This window comes from Sparus aurata, chromosome 1 (assembly GCF_900880675.1).
Source record: "Sparus aurata chromosome 1, fSpaAur1.1, whole genome shotgun sequence".
NCBI lineage: Eukaryota > Metazoa > Chordata > Actinopteri > Spariformes > Sparidae > Sparus > Sparus aurata.
Genome location: NC_044187.1, coordinates 20,637,264 through 20,653,997, shown reverse-complemented (window position 1 = coordinate 20,653,997; position 16,734 = coordinate 20,637,264). Strand labels below are relative to the sequence as shown.

Genomic DNA, 16,734 nt, shown 5'->3' with positions numbered 1-16,734 from the left:
TAAAAATATATCCTTATAAAATAAGTTTTCTTCAAGTTCGTTTTGTCAAGTAAACTTATGTACAGTTATGGTAAATGGACTTGCATTTCTATTGCACTTTTCCAGTCTACTGACAGTTCAAAGTGCCGTCCAACACTTATCACATTCACCCGTTCACACACATACTGCCCTGCTCACCAGGGGCGATTTGAGGTTCAGTACCTCAAAATTGTGCTTAGCACAGTACTTGAGTAAATGTGGTTAGTCACTTTCCACCACTGCTCTTACAGCGATGTGTTCAAATCGATCACCAGAAAAAGACAGATAAGATTCTTTATGTTTATATCAGAGGAACATTCAGAAACTAGTTACTGCCTAATTCTTGACTAAAATGAGAGAGCATCTTTTATGTGAAATCCTGTGCCAGTGAATCCATGCGTGAAAGCTTATGCGTGTGCAGGAACTGAGAACTAATTTGGAAGAAAGAAATGGCCTCTATTCCCCTCTTAGAGTTTCAGCTGAATGCCATGCCACGGTCTGGCTCCTCACTGTATCTTATATTCCACACTCTGCTGCTCCTGAGTGCTCGCCTCTCTATTTGCTTTAGTGACTTGGTTAAACTGTGGCCTTATCTCACATATTCTCTCACCTGAATGTGCTCAGAGGTGCTTCAGGTTGCCTTTCAGTTGCATGAACTGATGTACTTTCAAACTTACACGTGCTCCAGCCTCCCGTGTAGAACATCTTTGAATGCAGTGAGTAGTGACAGGAAATGGCAGCATCATGTCCAGGATTTCATCATTGCAATCGTGCTTGCACTTTATTTATACGAATGCGGATCTTTCATTGCTCTCAGGTTTTGATGCAAAGCTGTTCAGGGGGTGCATTGTGTAAGAATTTCATATTCTAATTGTTTGTAACATTTAAAAAAATCAACTACAATCATGCACGGAATGTGAAGAAATAACAGTTTTGATGTTATGATATCTGTGTATTGTGTTGCAGAGATATCTCCCAAAGTTAGCATGCTAAGCAGCTAGCCCCATCCCATTCCATTTCAGAGTTCCCATTGGTCACCTGAGACCAGGCAGCAGGAAAGCAACGCACTGGTGGCAGACATCTGGGAAATCTTGATAAACAGATCAACACATCAGTCTTTTTTCCACCAAAAGTGTGCTCCTTACTCGGTCATTTCCTTGCTCTGAAAACACCATTCAGGTTGATCTTGAAAATATTTTGAATGTTATCACCTCAGTCAGAGTCAAGAGGATCTCCAAACTTCACGTGCAGTTCAGTTTGCTGATCAGTCACAGCCTGCCCGGCCATTTGGGTTAACTTTCATTAATCTTGGAGGCCGAATATGATTTATCATAAGACTAAACCTTGTCTGAAATATATACTCGGCCACTACTTTTAACTTTCAGGAAGGGAAATGACAGGCAAAAACTCTCCACTATGTGGCACCAATGTGCCATTTACTCACTGGAGATACACAGCATTTGTCAGGGTTTGATACTTTGAAATACAGAGCATAGGGATGTGATACTGAGGCACACTGATTAAAGAACAACACCCAGCAGAAATACTGAAAAAAAATATTCTTAATTACTACTGTCACCGTTAAAAGAACGAGATCCAGTTATCTGGCATTTCCTTTATTAGCAGCCTTTTTCAAATTAATTGAAAGAGATTCCCTTGCAATACATTTGTACCTAATTTATTCATACAGTATGTCGTACCTAATGAACTGTTACCTTTTATGTGTATAAACTAATATGACTTGAGAAAATAACCCGACACTGCAATGGAAGGAGAAAAATACTTGAGGTTAAACCAGTAATTCATAAAACTGTAGGCCACTGAGCTCCTTCTGTTCCTCTTCATTTATAACACCTTGTCTCTTCAGTGGTTCTTACCATTTAGATTAGATTCAATGGATAACGTGTATCCTAGTAAAAATAATAATGATAATACCAAAAATAATGATCATAATGATCATAATACAAACATTATTAAATACATACATAACACTAGTAAAATATAATCCCATTAACACATGTATTTTGTTTTTCCTGTTGTGTATTTTCATGACGTGATGACGTCGACCAAGGACTGATAGTCGATTTCCGACAAATCCAACAACAACGGAAGTTGAGCATGAGAAAAAGAGAGATGAAGTTAGTTAGCTAACGTTAACTTATTATCTTTGAAGGGACGAGTGAAGGCCGTTATTCGCTGAAGAGAACATATCTCTTCGATATCCTGTGAAATTAGATAACCCTCCTGGGTTAAGCCCTCACTTTCTCTGAGAAACGGGAACACAGTACCAGGTAATGGTCACTAGGATCGCGTTCAAGAAATCGGCAAGCTAATGCTAACTAAGAAGCCTTTCCTTAACTTACTTGTGTTTGTTCTTGTATCTGCTATAAATGATTAGACAGTAGACAGAGACGTTAGCTGAAGCAGCTAGATAACGTTGGCTATTGCTATTTTTGGGGTTTACATTGTCACTAAACAGGAACAATGTTAGGCTAACTTAGAACAATGCTTAACCATAGCTAGCCAACGTTGCTAGTAACCCGGCTGCCAAATAAACTAGCTAATGATAATGTTAATTTAGCTGTTACATTTTGAGGATCTTTTGCTCTCTGACGCTAGTTTATTTTTATACAAGAGGGCTCATCAATCGTGTTATGGAAATAACTATATATCCTGTAGTTAGGGACCTAGGATAATTGATTGTCATGTAGAGAAACCCTTTGTCAAAATACAGATGTGTATCATTTGAGTGTTGTGCTCAGATGGTGCATAGTCTTAAATAAATGTCTCCCAATGTGTTGCTAAGGTAGGTCTTTGACTTTGTTCAGAAATACAGAAGCTGTTGTGTGTAATCTGTGCACTGTTCTTGATGAGAAGTTGTCAATAGAGTACATTTACAATGCACAGGGCGAGAAAAGGTTATCATTAGGGTCTTAGCTTTTTGCTTCACAATTTTACCTCAGATTGGCCCAACAGCTTTATCCAGCTATGGTTACAATATGTCATCTGTTTAGCCACAGATATGAAAACAGATTCTATTTAGTCTCTTCATTGCTTGATAAAAAGTGCCAGCTTTATATGAAATGTTTGTCTTAACAACTTGACTGTCCCTGTCCAGACCGCCATCTCTGATGGATTATTGAAAAGGTCTCAGACCAAAGGGAGCTTTTATTTTGTCTCATTCAGTTGTCGCTTAATCTTAATCTTATTGTTGTTGTTTGTTGATATATGTTGCACCCTGTCAGCCAGGATGGATCCAGCTCTACTGAGGGAGAGGGAGCTGTTCAAGAAAAGAGCTCTGTCCACTCCGGCTGTAGAGAAGAGACAGGCTGCCTCAGACTCGGGATCACACAAGAAGAAGAAGCCCAAAGGTGACAAGGAGGGCTCCTCAGGGTCCAAACACAGTGCTGGTGAGTGACGAAAACCTAAAATTATAAAAAATTTTAAATGACTGCCTGACCGTTGGAGTGAATGGCTCCCTCATTGTGTTGTAAGTGAGTTCTGTATGGATGGAAGCCTAAGTCAAGATGTCATTGTAACACCTGATTCTGGCACTAATCCCCACTGTACTTGCAAGTACTCGTAAAGGATGAGCTGGTCAACGTTTTCATGATCAGAAAACGGCTAGAAAGATTAGATTATATATTTCAAAACAAGAACGCTGTTGATGTATTTATCACAGTTTTAAAACAAAGAGAACATGTGGATTTTAATCAATTTAAATGATATTCTTAGTACAGATTTTTTATGTAGGCAGTAAAGGCACTGCCATAAATGTTATTATTTGCCATTTATTTACCAGCATATTTTGTAGTTATATGTGTAATTGATCTTTATTTTATCTCTTGAATAAAATTAAAACAATTCAGGCATTCTTACATACCTCTGGTCTGTAATGACCCTGCATTTTTATGATGCAGATAAAGACATTATTTTTGAAAATTTCCGAACATATTATTCACAAAAGCAAAACTTTGCAATCATTTAGCCTATAGACTTAGGACAATGTGCTTTTCATATTCATTTTAGCATAGCTTGCTATTTTTCATGTTTATTCTGTACTTTCATGCATATATGCTACTGTAACTTCTTATAGATTGACCCCTACAAAGCCCAAATTAGTCAGCATAGTAATCACTTGATTGTGGTCATTGCAACGTGCTAGTGTGCACTGAGTGCGCGGCTCCACTGTTTTGCAGCTGAGTGTCGATGGACAGAAGTAGCATCACCAATGTTTCTGTGGGAGTTCCTCAGTTTCTGAATAAACTGAAGACTCAGCATCAGCATCCTTTTAACTTCTGGAAGGGGTAGCACCATTTATCTTTTCACAAACCATGACCACAATAGTTGGTGGGCTGACCAAGCTGAAAGTGCAATGCTTGTAAAATCTTAAGCTGTACATTTCGCCAGGAATCCGACTTGCTAGTTGTAGCACCATCCAGAGCTCATGTCGACTGAGCTACCTTTGTCATTTTTAGCCTCAAGTTCTGCTTTTAAATCATTTGATTTATAAATGGCACAAAAACAAACTCCTCCTCATCCATAGTCACAGGTAAATCTTCATGTCCTGAACTACAGCCATGAAAGCCTTACAGTGTCAAAGAAAATGCTCCTCTGCACGAAAGCTGACATCCACGTGGTGCACCATCATGTTAGTGTGACAGTACATTAATACAAACAAACTTTATCATGAATTAAGTTTGTATTTATTCATAGTAACAGTGAGACAACAGCCGTCATGAGGCTAAACAGAGAAACACAACATTACCTGCCAAGACTTGCATCAAGCACACAGTGAATATAAAGAATGTCACTTCCTTACAAACCTTGGGTCTCTGGCGGCCCTGTAGCCTATTTAAGATGGATTTTGTTCAATAATGTTTTGCCATTTTGACATCAGACTATTATTATGAATAAATAGTTTGAGAATTTAAAATGAAAGTATGCAAAATATTAGCAACAATAAAATAATAAAACACATGTTTTTTTGTTTTTTTTCACCACCTAACATTTATTTGTTCTTTTAGCAGAAGAAAAAAATGTGGTACATAATATAGTGACACTTTATTAGGCATTTTGTGGTAAGGCATATGAAATCTTACATTGTGCTCAACATGACATGATCAATTACAGTACGTCACATGTGCAGCAGTCAAGTGTCACTCGTCATGAAATAACGCTGTTAATGCTAAACATGTTGACAACACTGGCATACAAGTTAATAAAGTATAGAGAAGCACAGGCTTTATCCAAAGCAACGATGCTGTCCAACTGAGCTTGATCATTTATTTGTTGTTTTTCATGTCCTGTTGGGAAACAAGGATATTCAAGTCCTTAGGTTTGGACAGCATTTTCTGTCTGTATACAACACGTCTCCATAGAAGCTCATTGGCGTCCAGCAGGTCACAAATATGTGCAGTACTAACAGGGCAGGTGTCGTTGAAACAAGAAACCTAGTTTATATTGGGTCTGATAATTGTTTGCCTGTGTTAGCATGATTTTCCAGCCACACTATTAGTACCATGTCGGGTACTTTTATTACTACTCTACCTGAGTGCTCTGTCCTTCCACTAGAAATATTTTTGGTGTAAAACAGGGCTTTTACTGCCCTGTGTGTTAAGTGTTAGTGAATGTAGATGTGTGAAGATTCCCCCCTATCTGGAATGAAAAGCTAATTGGACTCAGAATCATTGAAAAACTGCCCCCTGTCCTTGTTTTCTTTTTACATATTTCTGTTTCTTTATCCTGCTTCCTTCCTCCGCATCCTCTTTACTGTGAGCAACTGAACCACTATCGAGCAGCTTTAGAAGTTCTTTGTTTGGGACATCAGGGTCAACGCTGTGGTATTGCCCATTTCAGCAATGAACCTGAATTCCCACTCTGCCTCATCTTCATCCCCGCCGCCCCTATACCACCTCAGTGTGGGATTCCGGCTCCTTGCAAATGCTGGTCATGAGCTTGCCGCAGCCTCCTGGCCCCTCCTCCTGTAGCTGCTGATGTGTCTTCCCTTTGGCACAGCACCCACAGTCCAGTAGCTCATAGAGCACAGCCAAGGCAGCAAGGGACAGGACGGTGAGAATGAAGAGCAGGAGAATGATGAAGCATGCAACATTCCAGCCATCATGGAAAGGGTAGACCTCCTGGACCTGCAAGGAGACGTGGGAGAGAGGGGCCGCCTCTTGGTGCCATGGCAGATTACTTGGGTGTATAGTGGCAGTGATATTGGCCATGGTTTCTGGTTTGAAGCAACAAAAGACAAAGAGAGGAACAGATTGTTAATGCCTGTAACAGCGTTTGGTACTTGATTTCACTGCGAGGTGGTGTCAGCATGTGAGACACCAAATTAGACAAGGATGGTTGAAGAAAACTTGTTTCCATGGTGAGAAGACGGTTAAAAAATGAAAGCAATAGAAGAATCTCTCTCTAGGGCATACATGTAGGATTCTTTGATTTTTATAATTTTGTTTTGAATTGATGAACTGGGCTCTGGAGTGCCAGAATTTTAAAATAACATCATCTCGTAGGGGTGGATTTTAGAATTGTAGTGGCAGTATTTAATGTCTTCATACTGTCAGATTCATGCTATGTGAACAAACCAACAGAGTGGTGCCACCAACTAGATGGCTACGCTGACTATGACAATTTACTTCTCCTGGCTCTTCCTTCGTTGACATATTGTAAATAATGTAAGCGTTATAGCCAGTGGTATGGTGGACAAACAGCTTAAGACAAAGAAATATGTTTCTTTGATTCAATATTCAGTGATTTATTGATACAAACAGAGAAATTCCTAGGCTATTTCAAATCAGGCTGTTGTCAACAAGGCATTTCCAAACTGAGAATAAAGATTTCAGTTTAGATCATGGATCATGATTGCGATTAAATGGATCATGATGATTTTTTTTTGGCCAGATCACCCTATCCTATCAGCTCCACAGATCATGACATTCACATTTTCGCTTTTGCACAGCTAATGTGCTGTTTGACAAAGATATAATCTCACTGGAGACCACAGAGTGGGAAAGCCATTTCCTCCTCAAACCATCTGGACTTCTCTCAGGTAATTTGCCGTGATGAGATTATGACACAACATCGTTATCAGTCAGTCGCATGGGGCATGATGATATGAAAGGAGAAGTGCAATATCTGTTTGTACACTGGAGTAAACCCTAGCTCTAGAATGTATTTTTAGTTGAATGAGAGGACAAAGTGTTATGAGAGCAAAAGGTTATATTGCAGAAGAGTATAAACCCTACTGAGACCATCTGCTCACAAAAAAAAATAGATTGGTAGAAAAACATCACAGCACAGTGAAATGTGGCACCCTCGCTTGGTTTTCAACTTGGCCATCACTTCACAAAAATGCTGTTGTTCAGGTATTTCAGTCTACTTAATGAAGTTAAACATGTTCTGCACACATGCACATTTGTCAGTTTTCTCTCTTCAGCTGTCCTTTCACATTTTCAGCCAAAATGCTCAGTGAACAGTGTGCCAGTATCTCTGCCCACACTCACACATTTGCATGTGTGCACATACATGCTCTGAGCACACATAAGCACATGCATGCAAGCACATAGACATTTTTACACACTGAGACCGAGGAGGCTGACCCAGATTACTTGAGTGAGCCCCAGAAAGAGGGGCATAAGAGCTTCTCTTTACACTAGGCTAAGCCTGTGAGGTTACATTATTTCACGAGTGTATTTTCCTCTAAGATCATTTTAACTGTGACAGGGAAGACTGCATGTCCTGTGAGTGTATTATAGTGCACTTGCGGAAACAAGTGAATACGGTTTGCGTGGTTGTAACTTTGTTTTCTCTGTCAGCTGAAACTGTAATGTGACTGTAACGGTCCTTTTTGTTTGTCAGAGCAGTCAAACACATAAGAACAGATTGGCTCCCCACAGCATCTGTTATTTCACCCCAAATGAGCCCCACCCCAGCCAGGCTCTTAAAGGTGTTGTAGCACCAGAGATTGCTCTCTGGCGGCTACGCGGCTGCCCCTCACCAAACACACACACACATACAAACACACCCCAAACACACTTATATACTCCCTAATGCCCCGGGCTGGCTCCTCACAGCTGTCAGCCCCTCATTGATTTGTCTCGAGAGCTGCAGTTTGCTCCGAGTCGTACACAAAAGCAGACTAAATGCACATGAGTACTGTTACTGACATAGAAACACACACACACATACACACACACACACAGAGTTTCTGATGCTTGGTATTCAAGCTGGAGGAGTGCAGACAGAGACGTCCATGTTTATTTAATCCATTGCATGCTCGCTCAGTCTTGGCCTAAATAATATAGCGGCTTGTTGAGATCTTCACTTAGTTCTTGTTACAGTATAATTCAATTTTTGCATGCATTGCTAGATATGTTGATGTGCACTTTTAGGTTTCTCTAATGCATAAGGGATTAGCTTCTAAAATAGAATCTGCTGCATTTAAAAATATGTGATTATTTTTCCCCCTAGCCGCTAGATTACCCATTTAAACGAAACCATATTAGTCATAGCTACACAGTGAGACCAAGAGCAGCCTACAGCCTGTAGCTTAGATTAACACTGTGGGTTGTTATGATCTGCTGATGCCAAATGCGCACACATTCCTCTGATGATGCTATTCCGAAAAATCTGCAGACTCACCTGTGCGTCTGGCTCAGTCTTTACAAGATGCGAGTCAACAGATGCACTCTCCTCTTCCTCGGTGCTCCACCTATCGCTCCGTCTTCCTCTCTCTCCCTCCTCCGCGTTCTCTCCCTCGACCTGTTTTCCTCCGCTCCACTCTCATGCACTCTCGCCCGTCACTCGTGCACTCCCTCCGCCACTCCTTGCAGCTCTTCATGTCCCGGCTGAACAGGCGCAGGCTCCTCTCCATCATTGGCTCTTTTCTCTTAGCCCTGCCTCTGCACCATTCGCTGATCAGCCTGCCACACTTCCAGTGTCCTGCCCACAGCGCAGCTCACAGCAACAGAAGCTCCTGCCCACACCATGAATCATTCATGTATCAGTGTCTGTTTTCAGTTTTGATTGGCAGTGCTGAGTCCAGGCCTCAGACAGTCTGCAGGGGGGAAGCAGCATTATTGGACTCCAGCAGAGAATAGGACCAGCTGGCCAGACTTCAAGTCATTCTTATCAGATTACTCTCATAGTATCTCCTGCTGTATTTTAAGGATGTTTTTGTTACATTAATGGATAAGACTGGTTATTTTCTTATTATCAACAAATTCCATGAAAGAATTAATCCATTCAACAAACAAGTTTCAACCTCAATTTTTGGGCTAAAGCAGCCCATACCAATCTTTTTTTTTTCTTTTTAAAGTGATTCCTCAAAAGTGGTTAGCAAACATTTGTGACAAAGATGGTGAGCGCCTATTTATAGTACAATTATAAGGTAGAAAAACCTTGATTGTCCAAAGTGACATCAGTTAGGGCTCAACAGTATGACATTGTATCATCAGTCTGACAGTTATTAAACATCATTTCTGATTATCAGTGACTTTTCTGTCAGATTGCCGACAAAAACTTATTCAAAAATGTGCCACTTTGACTCTGATGCAGCATTGTCCTCTCCCACAGCGTACCGTCCGCAACACTATCTGATTGGTGACATACCCTAATGATTAATAGCCTATAGGCAATACAGTGATATGAATCTGCAAAATAACTAGTAACCAAAAAATGTTTTTAAAAAATGTAGTGGAGTATAAAGTAGCAGAACAAGAAGATACACAAGGGTATGTAGATATATCTAAAAGGTTGAATAATGCATGTAGTTAAAATTTAAGGCTGATTAAATAAAGATTAGTAACCTCAGAGAAAATAATGCAACACCTGCTTTTAGAATCAGGTTTGGTTTAACAGTCTGTCCATTCAAAAGACAACTTGGAGCAGAGGGTTTGTTAAGGTTTACAGTTTGGTTTAGTTTTTGTGTAAGTTTGGTTTAGTTTTTGATGGTTTTACTCAGTCATGTCCGTTGATTTTAAACCGTTCAATCAACAGAATGCTGTGGCTTCCATCTGTCCAGAAAGTCCACTGACGTCAGCATTTACAAAAAATAATGTGACATTTCACCGTGTTGCCTAAATTGCTCCTTTTCATTTTCTTCACAGAGTCTAGTAATGGCAGCTTTAACATCAAGACGAGCTCTGGGTACAAGTTTGGCTGCCTGGCCAAGATAGTCAATTATATGAAGGTAAGCGTCTGGGGACATTTGGCATTTTATAAAAAGAACGTTCTCCAGCAATTAAGTGGCGATTGTTTTCTTCGTTCATGTTTTTTTTTTCTCTGCAAATGAGCACTTTTCGAGACAAAGACATGATTCAGTCACAGGGATATTGTTCCTCTCCAAGATGACATCAGCTGTCACAACAGCATCCACTTAATTGCCAGATTTTAAGCCTGTCGTCATCTCCATCAAAGCTCTTTAAAAGCTCGACTTGTTGCCTGTTGTGTGAGCCCAGTGAGTCAGTCGTGTCCGCTGTGTAACATTTGGTGCCCAGTCTTTCTTTTGGTATGTTAACAGCTTGTTTGTCATGCCGTGGCTCTGCAGAGAAGCAGCCAGGCCCTATCACACTAGCTGTCTGACTCATCGCTTACTGCAGAACTCGCACTCAAGTTGACAGATTTTCTTTTAATGTGTGCATTTTTCGTGCCATCTGTTGAATACACAGAGCTTTAAACTGTGTAAACTACCCTGACAGTTGGATGTAAGGCACAAACTTACTGTGAGAGGTCCAAGGCTAATAATTGCGTTATTAAAAATAAACTCTAAGGAGTTTTTATCATCATTTGTTATTATTTGTGGACTGTATGTATGTTTTTTCCATGTTAACACGTGCTTTTCTGTCCTAAACTCCCAGACAAGGCATCAGAATGGTGATACACACTTCTTGACTCTTGAAGAGATTCTGGATGAGACAAAACTTCTTGATATCAGCATGAAACAGAAACAGTGGCTCATGACTGAGGTGCGTTTTGTGTTTCTGAAGTATTGAATGACCTATTAACACTTACTTTGCCTCAAAGTCATCTATAGACTGATGTGAGCCATGACCACACTATGATGTATGATGCAAAAGAAGGAAGCCAATGAGTAGAAGCTTAGTGATGTTGATGATGATAACGCTGATCGTACAACATTCAATACCGTGTTAAAGATACTCCTGTTAATAGTAGAATCCTTAAGAAAACAATGGTGGCTTAAAACCTGAAATCTGCTCCTTTGCTCCCTGTCAACCTCAGGCCTTGGTCAACAACCCAAAAATTGACGTTAGGGATGGGACGTATGGCTTCAAGCCCAAATATAACCTTAAAGACAAGAAAGCTTTACTGAGGCTGCTGGACAAACATGACCAGCTGGGCCTGGGAGGAGTGCTGCTGGACGATGTAGAGGAGGGGCTGCCCAACTCAGCAAAGGCCATCAAGGTAACACAAAAAATATTATTATGTGCAAAAAAAAGCCACATATGTACACTACACAATGTGCTAATTAATAGAGGAGATACCAACTTTTGTCTCTCATCTTTGTATGGTGAGTGAACGCTCTATGAGGGACTGTATTAGCAGAGACATGAGCTCCCATGTGTTCACAGGCTTTGGGGGATCAGATCATCTTCGTGACCAGACCAGACAAGAAGAAGATCCTGTTCTACAATGACAAACACTGCCAATTTGCTGTGGATGAAGGTGAGCAGAAGTCAGCTGTAATTTGGGTTGTTCGTTTTTTCTCTCAGTCTTTTATTTATTTTTAATTTATTTTTTATCTAGGCTGTCTGCATTTCAAAGATGTGGTTGCTGCAGGTTTTGACAATGAATTGTCTAAATCATCAGATAAAAGTACAAAACCATACACTTTGGCTCTTTAGCTAATAGCAGAGAAGATTACAGTTGAGACTTCAAATCACAATCCAGTCAGAATCCACTCAGTGTTCGTGCTCCGCTCATTTCATACAAAAGTTGTTTTGATTTTTCTATTTATGAGGTTCCAGTTTATAAATATTGTTGATGGTAACATCCAAGTTTGTGATGTTATCATCGATTGTGATTGGGAAACCACCGGCGAACGTTGGTCGTTTAAGCTGTGTCAACCCGTAGTTAATCAATAGTGTTATATTGTCAAGCACAATATTTTCAACCCTTACTCAACCAATCATAAAGCTGTCTTGAGCTGTATGTGAATGAATGCTTGTAAGTTCTAAACATGAAAACATTTCCCATTTCTGTCATTGCCTCCTATCTCAAATATGGCATCACAGTCTAATCAGGCGAAATAAGTGACAAGGTCCTCACGGAGGAAATTCTTAAGAGTTTGTGAATTCGAAGGGGAGAAATTTGAAAGTACTTGAATTTATGTATTTGGTGCAAGAATAGAAATCCAAGTGTCTCCTATGTGTCCCCGCTGTCAGTAACATCATGATGACGTTCTAAAATGAGATAGTTGCATCTATTGGGGTGTGAGATCTTAAAATGGTTTGAAAATATTTGAACAGTATTGTGCACCTTACTTTAGAATTCATGTTGTGAAGAGAACATTTTTCATGTATTTGGTCAGAAACTTGATATAAGTGTGTTCAGCTGTTTGATCATGTTCCTGGATCAACACTTGTCTTTCAAATGCAGAATTCCAGAAACTGTGGAGGAGCGTTCCAGTTGATTCCATAGATGACGAGAAGATTGAAGAATACCTGAAGAAACAAGGAATTTCCTCCATGCAAGAAACGGGACCAAAGAAAGTGGTCAGTGTCTGCTGCTATCCCATCTACTTGATATTCATTCTCGCTTCCCAGATTTAAACAGACATGCCCTGAACTATTTCACTAGAAATAAAGGCTTTCAACTTTTAACACTGAATTTTGACATTTTTACTTTGTTGATCAAGCATCTTAATTGGTGTCCATTGTGTTTCTGGGGTCCCTACAGCTACCAGTGCAAAAGAGGAAGAAGCAAGGTGGGCAGAGAAAGAGACACTTCAAGACCCACAACAACCATCTGGCAGGTGTCCTGGAGGACTATTCAGATGGTGTCCCTGTGAAGAAGTGAAAGCCTCCCCCTCAGTGCTTCAGGCCCTCGGAGGACCGATCGGAGATGGCAGGAGATGGAGACCCTGGCCACACTACGATACAAAGACTTTTTCATGGCAAACAAATTAGCTTCTTTTCCTTTCTTTGCACTCCTCTCAGTGATCAGTGGTCCTGTATTTTGTGGAGTGAATAGCAACTGTGTTGTGGAATCCTTTTTAGTGTATTGATCAGTGATAACTGAAGGGCATGGAGGAAAAGAGCACAGACCATTAAGGACACCAAACGGAGCTACAACCTTACTGTTAAATTGTGTTCCATTTGTTTTTGTTAATTTTATTTACTATAATATAAAGGAGTGTGTGCGTGTGTGGAAGGTATTATTTGAAAGGGTACCCTTCCATTCTGTCACTAGCGATTGCATACGACGGGCTTGTGTTGTGCAGTGCATCACGCGGAGGTCTCTCAGCCATCATGGAACATCTTGGACATTACCTCTCGTGGAATATTTAAATCCTTTCATTTTGCAGCAACGTGGCATAGTGGTTTAAAATACAAAAACTTTTTGAACTTATTTTAATAAATGACACTGTTACAGGATACTGCCTCATTGCCTTATGTACGCTAGATACCCTTTTAAAATGTGTGTGTTAGCTGCCTAAAATGCTAGCATTAAGGTCTTTGTTAAACTATAAAAATCTAATTGAGATGAAATAAAATATTTAAAAGGTTTACGTACTTTTGTTATGGTTATGTTGTTATAGACTGAAGATATTCTACCAGTTACTAATATTCTTACTGCACTATTTATAACCTTGTGAGGAAATGACTAATGACGACCGTGATCATAAATTAGCACACGTCGCAAACCAACAGTATTTCTTAGATTATTTTATTAATCATAGAAAACAGTACAGCACCAGCACAGCAGGAGAAAGATGAAAATGCTTTATCAGCTGTTGCGGTTAGAATAGAAAATAAGTGAGAAAAAGTACTGCTGAAGCAAAAGTTAATACTATGTAATTATATACATTCATGCTTCCTTCTAGCAAGACTCATTTAAATAAGGGTTTGCTAGCCATTTACAATTCATCTTAAAAAGTATAAAGTTACATTCTAGCTAGCGCTGTGGCCGGCTTTAACAGTTTTCTTCAAATGGTGGTAGTTTGGCAAAATCTTCATCAGGAAGTCGAGCTGTAGAGTCTGGGGCTGTAAAGATAACAAAACAAATTCTTGATATGCCAAAAGAGAGTTGTCGCAAAGCTTTTGTACTCAGACACTGGCCATGTTTGAAAATCTTGCAACTACTGCTACACCACAGTAGACCCAAAAGATTTATACTGTTTTTCTCGTGAAGTTGAACAGACTGGGTGAAAAAACATATCCAAAGGAAAAACTGCAATGCTGTTCCATAAATTATATTACAGTTGTTAGACTTGTGGTGCCCAGAGCCCTGCCGCTCTTGCTTGCATGCAGATGTTGGCTGTAATGTATACGCTCTCATAGGATCACTTAGAGGTACCTGTAGTGTTAATAAGTTAGTGCATCCAATGTTAAAGTAAGCGGAGGTCTTGACCCTCTCAACTTATGTGTTATTTCATTAAATGTACTTTTGCACACCTCATAGGTTGGAAAAAAACACTACTTTTGATATTTATATGAAAGATGCCACTGATGAGTTGCTTCAGAGTCGGTGTGTACCTCCTAAAAATCATGTTTAAAGTAGTCATACTGACACAATCTGCTGTTATGTCTTTAAATAATTATTCTAAGTCTGAAAAAAGGCTAAACATAAATCCACTAAAACACAATCATGATTGTTTTAACCAGGAGAGGTCTACTGTTCAAATCAGCCAACAAAAGGTACAATGTTCACATATAGCTTTGTTCATCAGAATGAAAATCTGCCAATTTTTTTTGACATTTTTAAGAAATGAAATGCCCAGTAGTATCAAGTAGTCTACATAGATGCATAAATAAGTGGTAGATGCACTAAAAGCTGTCCAAATACTATGCAATCCACTAAAACACAACTACAAACCAGAGTCATCAGTTACCTTTGAGTTAAATCAACACCTCAAAAAAAAAAAAAAACTGCACTCTAGGGCCCCTCGAAGAGCAAAATGTTACGGAACCCTTTGTTTTTGCACTTGCAAAAGTTTGTCACAAGCCAGCTTACAACCCAAACGTGTGTATTCATACCTGTGGTCTCTCTGTCTGAACCCGCCTCATGCATCCAGAGCCGTAGATGACCGTGTTCTCAGGTATGACTTCACAGGTGTTGACCTGACAGAAGGCTCCAATAATACAGCCACTGGTGAGGATCACGTTTCTTCCAACGTCAGCTAGACAACAGAAAATAGAGGACCTCTGTTTAGTGACTTTGTTCATCTGAATGCTGCATCGGTCTCTGCAGGCGTGCATCGCTCACATATAAACACACAATCAGCCAAATAAAGATGCACACCTCCCACCTTTAGATTCGATGACGTTGTTGTCCCCAATTTTCAAGGCTTGCGATACTGTTAGTTGCTAGTTAAGACATATAAAACTGTTACAACATTATGAAATCATTTGAGTTACAGGATTAGACTGGTCAGGCAACTCAAAAGGATACCACAGCCAACTTCAAATACATTGTTCATGCCGATGGTCATCGTCTTTGGTTCCACCTCTGAATCTGGTGTGATGTTTTCTGGGTAACTGTGGGGGAGAACAAGCAAAGTTTTAATATATAGCACGTAAGGATGATTTTAAAACAGAGATGGATGACTTTATGCAAAGATCACCAGTGACACACAGCTTACACACTCAGTAACAACAATCTTATATTATTAATACCCATTAATGATCAGAGCTTGCTCCTCGATCAGATTGCCTTCTCCGATCACGATGGGTCCTGCTTCTGCGATAATACGGGCTTTTGGATGGACTACTGTCCTGGGGCCTGAGGAAACAAAGAATTTAATAGGTTAACCTCTCCTGAAAGTAGTCAAGAGCCTGGTCCGATTTAAGGGAGAGGAAAGCAGGTTTTGTCAAGTCAGCAATAACTACTTGAAAGTGAACCAAGGCGAAAGTTCTTACCGATGGTGACATCTCCTTTAATTTCACTTTCAACACAAACTACGGCTCCAGCGGCTATTTTGACACTGCAAAGAGTAAAACAGAGACCGTGGACAGGACAGTATTTAGGGATGAAAATGTTAGCTAACGTTGCTAGCTAGCCTATTCGGCATAGCCTTCAATACTAGCTACATGATAACCTCGTTGTTGCTATTTAGTCATTAGTTTATTTTCTAATTAACTTGTAGCGCTGATATTACACGCCGTGAACCGGTTAACATCGACATTACCTTTTCTGAGAATTTTGTTTATCTGCCATTGTGATAGATGGAAGTCCGGAGGGAGGCGCCGTTGATTCACTCGATTATCGATTTACAGTCCTTGCCATCACACCGTATGCGCATGCGCCAGTCGACTAAAAACAGACCATGGCCCTGACGACTCGGGCATAATGATCGTTCGCTTACAAGAAGGAATTTGGATCGGTTATGTTCGTATTAAATCATTTCCAGTGCACGGGATATAATAAGCAAGTGACGCTTTTAAACACATATGTGAATCGGTTAATATAAAGGAGTATGCGTTACCATAGCAACAGACCTTGCAGTCCCACTTATGACCTCATCCA

General features: G+C 40.0%; 3 protein-coding genes across 6 annotated transcripts; 1 reads left to right on the top strand and 2 right to left on the bottom strand.

Annotated features, from left to right (window-relative positions):
- Positions 1 to 2,084: 2,084 nt before the first annotated feature.
- gtf2e2 (general transcription factor IIE, polypeptide 2, beta) lies at positions 2,085 to 13,643 on the top strand. 4 transcript variants are annotated; one of them, XM_030415198.1, is made up of 8 exons: positions 2,085 to 2,309; positions 3,264 to 3,428; positions 10,137 to 10,219; positions 10,887 to 10,994; positions 11,269 to 11,451; positions 11,619 to 11,712; positions 12,646 to 12,761; positions 12,946 to 13,643. In XM_030415198.1, exons 2-8 carry the CDS (start codon positions 3,269 to 3,271, stop codon positions 13,063 to 13,065), a joined length of 864 nt encoding a protein of 287 aa, XP_030271058.1. In that variant the 5' UTR covers positions 2,085 to 2,309; positions 3,264 to 3,268; the 3' UTR covers positions 13,066 to 13,643. The 4 variants fall into 4 exon arrangements, with proteins under 4 accessions (XP_030271058.1, XP_030271087.1, XP_030271077.1 ...); XM_030415227.1 differs by having other exon boundaries at positions 2,090 to 2,309; positions 3,268 to 3,428; XM_030415217.1 differs by having other exon boundaries at positions 2,090 to 2,309; positions 3,249 to 3,428.
- On the bottom strand, positions 5,010 to 8,883 carry smim18 (small integral membrane protein 18). Its single transcript, XM_030415250.1, has 2 exons — positions 8,671 to 8,883; positions 5,010 to 6,253 (listed from the first exon to the last, which is right to left on the bottom strand). Exon 2 carries the CDS (start codon positions 6,246 to 6,248, stop codon positions 5,925 to 5,927), a length of 324 nt encoding a protein of 107 aa, XP_030271110.1. The 5' UTR covers positions 6,249 to 6,253; positions 8,671 to 8,883; the 3' UTR covers positions 5,010 to 5,924.
- A 275-nt stretch (positions 13,644 to 13,918) lies between the features above and the next one.
- On the bottom strand, positions 13,919 to 16,677 carry LOC115580661 (dynactin subunit 6-like). Its single transcript, XM_030415237.1, has 7 exons — positions 16,397 to 16,677; positions 16,128 to 16,192; positions 15,885 to 15,990; positions 15,661 to 15,746; positions 15,518 to 15,565; positions 15,246 to 15,388; positions 13,919 to 14,252 (listed from the first exon to the last, which is right to left on the bottom strand). The coding sequence occupies exons 1-7, from the start codon at positions 16,423 to 16,425 to the stop codon at positions 14,160 to 14,162; spliced, it is 570 nt and encodes a 189-aa protein (XP_030271097.1). The 5' UTR covers positions 16,426 to 16,677; the 3' UTR covers positions 13,919 to 14,159.
- Between the last annotated feature and the right edge of the window lie 57 nt (positions 16,678 to 16,734).